General features: G+C 39.4%; 1 protein-coding gene across 1 annotated transcript; it reads left to right on the forward strand.

Annotated features, from left to right (window-relative positions):
* Positions 1–763: 763 nt before the first annotated feature.
* LOC100609887 (olfactory receptor 2A5-like) lies at positions 764–1,387 on the forward strand. The gene has a single exon (XM_054687286.1). The coding sequence runs from the start codon at positions 764–766 to the stop codon at positions 1,385–1,387; it is 624 nt and encodes a 207-aa protein (XP_054543261.1).
* Positions 1,388–5,516: the final 4,129 nt, after the last annotated feature.

The following is a 5,516-nucleotide window of genomic DNA, read 5'->3' on the forward strand; positions in this document are numbered from 1 at the left end:
GGAGATAGACGATTTCAATATTGGAGCAAATTAACATTATCTGCCTACTAATAGAAGGCATTGAGATGGACACATAGATTCATCTCCTGTTAAAAATTTAAAGTCTGGATAAAAATATGGAGGGTCAATAGAAAACCCATTCATTTTGAGAACATTCTGTGAAACAACTTGTTTGTACTTTTCAAAAATATTAATGTCTAGACACAGGGAGAGTGCCAGATCAGAATAGATTAACTACACTGTGGGATATTGCATCACATCTTGGACAGGAAGGACAGAAGATGCTCTATTTAGAAAAGAATATTATGTCAAGATCACATTTCCTGATTTTGATAATAGTACTGTGGTTAGATAAGTGAATACCTTTGTTCTTGGATAAAATAGAGAACTTAGGAGTAAACTGGTATCATGGATACACAGTAGTCTTAAGTGTCCCAGAAAAAATAATAATATATATTAATATAGACAAAAAGAGAACACAAGCAAATATGAAAAAAATTATTAACAATTGTTGAATCTAGATGAAATGTGTATGAGAGTATTGTTTCTAATTCTTGATACTTATCTGAAGGTTTGAATTACTTTACAATAAAAAGTTAAAAACAAAAACAGAAAGAAACACTGGGGGAAAAGGTGAGTCAAGTAGGCACAAATATATACGTGCTTCCTCTCAGCTCATTTTGAAATAAATAACTCATTCTCTTTGATTCTCCAACCCTGACCTTTCATCACACTCTGGTCCTTTACAAAGTATCATTAAGGAATGGGGGACAACCAATCACGGGTCACAGAATTCATCCTGGTTGGATTCCAGCTCAGTGTGGAGATGGAAGTGCTCCTCTTCTGGATCTTCTCCCTGTTATATCTCTTCAGCCTGCTGGCAAATGGCATGATCTTGGGGCTCATCTGTCTGGATCCCAGACTGCGCACCCCCATGTACTTCTTCCTCTCACACTTGGCCATCATTGACATACCCTATGCTTCCAGCAATTTGCTCAACATGCTGGAAAACCTAGTGAAACACAAAAAAACTATCTCGTTCATCTCTTGCATTATGCAGATGGCTTTGTATTTGACTTTTGCTGCTGCAGAGTGCATGATTTTGGTGGTGATGTCCTATGACAGATTTGTGGCGATCTGCCATCCCCTGCATTACACTGTCATCATGAACTGGAGAGTGTGCACAGTCCTGGCTATTACTTCCTGGGCATGTGGATTTTCCCTGGCCCTCATAAATCTAATTCTCCTTCTAAGGCTGCCCTTCTGTGGGCCCCAGGAGGTGAACCACTTCTTCTGTGAAATTCTGTCTGTCCTCAAACCGGCCTGTGCAGACACCTGGATTAATGAAATTTTTGTGAATGAGTTCTCACAAAATCTAATGGTTTAAAAGTGCAGCGCTTCTCCCTTTGATCTCTCTCTCCTGCTCTGCCATGGTAAGATGTGCCTTGCTTCCCCGGTGGCTTCTGCCATGATTGTATGTTTCCTGAGGCCTCTCCAGCCATGTGGAACTGTGAGCCAATTAAACTTCTTTTCTTTAGAAATTATCCAGTCCTGGGTAGTTCTTTATGGCAGAGTGAAAGCAGACTAATACACCGAACTATACAAACTCACTAACGGCATATGTCATAAGATTTAAAAGAAAATAAAAAGGCTCAGCCAAAGAAGTGATTCCCAAAACCCAGCAGCACACTTGTCCATTCTCACACAATTGCACTTTCCCTGTTAAATAGAGGGATTTAGTTAGTTGGGTTGAATGCGCTGAGAAATTTTGTGTAAAACTTATTAACTCATGTACAGGAGTTAACTAGTAGGCTGAGTGGAGGAACAAACTTAAAAGAAGAGATAAGTCAGGCACGGTGGCTCATGTCCGTAACCCCAGCACTTTGGGAGGCTGAGGTGGGTGGATCACTTGAGGCCAGGAGTTTAAGACCAGCCTGGACAATGTGGCAAAACTGCATCTCTACTAAAAATACAAAAATTAGCTGGGCGTGGTGGTGCACGCCTGTAATGCCAGCTATTCTGGTGACTGAGGAATGAGAATTGCTTGAACCTGGGAGGCAGAAGTTGCAGTGAGCCAAGATTGCGCCACTGCACTCCAGCCTGGGAGATGGGGAGACACTGTCTCAAAAAAGAAAACAAAAAAGGAAAACAAAAAGAACATATATAAGGGAAAAGAGAGAAGAGAAGCAAAAGAACGCTACAGATCGTGTGGGAACAGTGAACAGTGTTTAAAAAGTTCAGGGTAAACTCAGTAGCTAGTAGCTGGCAAAGCGGCAAAACTGGGCATTCCCTGTTGAAAAGGCTGAAAATGAGTATCCAAGAAAACTATTTGGGTTATTTATGGCTTCTTCAGAAAACACTGAGTGTTGAGCTGTGTATTGTACATATGCACATCTGTCTCTAAGTGTGATTCTCCAGTGTCTTTTCATCAGCTCTTCCACCTTGGTTAGTCCAGTTGTGGATCATTTCCCTCATTAGAATGTCTTACCCCTGAAAAAGGAAATTTCACCAGACAATGTAGGTATGTAGCTAGCTCTTCAACCATGGTGGTGAAGAAATTTTTGCTGATCCAATCTATTTTCCTGTTACAAGGCAAACTGAGGCATGATAAAATTTTAAAGAGTTTACTTGAGCAAATAGCAATTCATGAATCAGACAGCTCCAAACTATAAGTGGTTCATGGGCTCCACTAAGGGAATGCAAGGGGAGGGCTTTTACAGGACAACCATGGAACTAAAGCAAAGAAAATATTTGATTGGTTACCTTTATACAATTGCCTTATTTGGCCTATACTGCTGGAAAATCTTTAGTTATATAACTTATTTGGCAGCTTCTGAGTGGTTAATCTTAAATTTCATTTTGCTTTAATACAAGTATTTATAAGAAATAGTTCAAGTTAATTTTCACTTGTGTTTGCAAATCAATCTGGGTTAGGTCACTTATGAGGCCTAACTGGCTTTCACTGCTCCAGGAAAAGTGATTCCATAAGTGACCTAACCCAGCCTGAATCATCTAAGTGATTCTCCATGTCTGGTTTCCATTTTAATTTTCTTTAACAAATCTTCACTACAAATCTAATGGTTAGAGATGAGTCCCCATGCATTTTAGGTGGCTGCCCAGAGTGTTACCTATAAATTCTACTTTCTAACCTTCCCTAAGATTAGGATGCCACTTGCTTCCAGAGTCTTTCTCAATTTTACTATAAGAGAGCATGTTAATACTTTTTCAGCAAAATAAGTGTATGCCTTTCACTTAGGGGTTAACAAGTACTCCACCCAACTCATTATTATTCCCTGTGGGTGAAGATACCCAGGCAGAACTTATTAAATGTAAAAACAAAATGAGTTTTTGTAATAATAGCTAACATTTTGATTCACCATTCAATGGCATATGCTACATATTAATAGCACTTTACATGGGCCATTTCATTTAGTCATAACAAATCCAGGAAGAAGGTCCTATTGTCACTATTTTATGTATGCACAAACCAGAAAGCAGCAAGTGTCAGACTTATCCCTAGATAGTCTGGCTCCCAGCCTCTGTACATAGCACATCAATGTAGAATTTTAATATCTATGTTATCAAATAAAGGATAAGGTAAATGTATCCCAAGGCAGAACTGTTAAAAGAAGGAAAGTTTCTTTATAGTCTGATGTATGCCACAGGGAACTGATCTGTTCTCTCTAAGGCGTGGAGGACCAGAGTTCATGTATGAGAGGCTGGTTGTCCTGGATGGTGACTCTTATGTGCTGAGTCACATGAAAGCACTGGACTTCTAGACAAATGCAGAACATGAAGAAGATGAGAATAAAGGTAGTTCTCACTGAGACTGGCTATTTAGTTCAGCTAAGACCCAGAACCAACACACCCATAGTCAGTCTCTCTCTTTCTTTCTTTCTCTCTCTCTGTCTCTCTCTCTCTCTCTCACACACACACACACACAAACACACAGAGCTTATTTACTTTGTGCCAGTCACTGCTCTAAGAATTTTACATGTATTACCTCAATTAATCCTCAAAATAACACTTTGAGTCAGAAGATAATCAATATCCTACCTTACATATAAAGAAACTGAGGCACGGAGAGATTAAGCAACTTGCCCGGTACCTCACAGCTAACAATTACCCAGTCCAGGATTGAACTAAGACAATCTGATCCCTGACCCTATAGCCATAACCACTACACAGCACGGCCTCTATAGAGCATATCTGTGAATAAAGATCAAAGAACTCGTGACAGTGAAAGAAAACACATAATTAAGACCAAACTATGGATATTCAGCTTTAGATAGAAAGGGGTATACATCTTCTAAAGGAAGCAGCTTGACTCTAAACATAGATGTGAAAAAAGTGGGGGAGTGGTCGCAAGAAAGAACTGTGACTCCAAGGGTCAGGGATGCATGGCCGTGAGGACTCTGGGGTTGAGCTGGAGAGTGAAACAGACAACACTGAAAGAGAAGACCGACAATGCAGTGTTACAGCAGTGCCTTACCAATTGATGAGAACTAAAATGGATGTTTTATAGCATTTTATCTAAAAACAGCCCCAAGAAAAAGGAATTCAGTTTCATTATTGATATTAAAAATGGTTATAATCTTTCAGGTGGTATTTACCTGAAAGTTTACCTGAGAACATTGCTCAGGTAGGTATCAAATTTCACATCTAAGATGGGGAGCTCCGCAACAGTAGGAATTGGAATCCATTCATTCATTTATCAGTAACATGAGCACATTGCCTAGCACCTAGTAGGCACTCACTAAGCACTGGTTGCACCAATTCATGCACCTTTAACTATCTGCTGAGTACTTAGACACAACTGTCAGTGTTAAACTATATTCTGATTTCTGTATTTTAAAAATCCTTGGGCTTGGCGTGGTGTCTCATGCCTGTAATCCCAGCACTTTGGGAGGCCAAGGCGGGTGGATCACGAGGTCAAGAGTTCGAGACCAGCCTGACCAACATGGAGAAACCCCGTCTCTACTAAGAATACAAAAATTAGCCAGGCATGGTGGCATGTACCTGTAATTCCAGCTACTTGGGAGGCTGAGGCAGAAGAATTGCTTGAACCTGGAAAGCGGGGTTTGCAGTGAGCCAAGATCACGCCACTGCACTCCAGCCTGGGCAAAAGAGCAAGATTCCATCTCAGAAAAAAATAAAATAAAATAAAAATAAAAATAAAAATCATTTTATTTGAATAACACAGAATAGTAGAAAGTAATTGTAGCTTAAAAATTATTTAGCACTTGTGTACGAGACAATATGTTAAATGTTTTTGATATAATCCTCACATCAACACTGTGAATTAAGTACTAATAATATCCTCATTTATAGATGGGAAATTGAGGTTTAGAGAATTAATTAATTTACTCGATGTCAACGAAATATCAAGTGGTAGAAATAAAACTGTAGTCCAGTCAATCTACTCTACATTAACTGAGAACCATTCTTTTGGAAAGGGCCTATTGATATTTGTATCTTCAGTGGCTAGACCAGGCCAGTTTCATAGTAGTTACTCA

Source organism: Pan troglodytes, chromosome 6 (genome assembly GCF_028858775.2).
Source record: "Pan troglodytes isolate AG18354 chromosome 6, NHGRI_mPanTro3-v2.0_pri, whole genome shotgun sequence".
NCBI lineage: Eukaryota > Metazoa > Chordata > Mammalia > Primates > Hominidae > Pan > Pan troglodytes.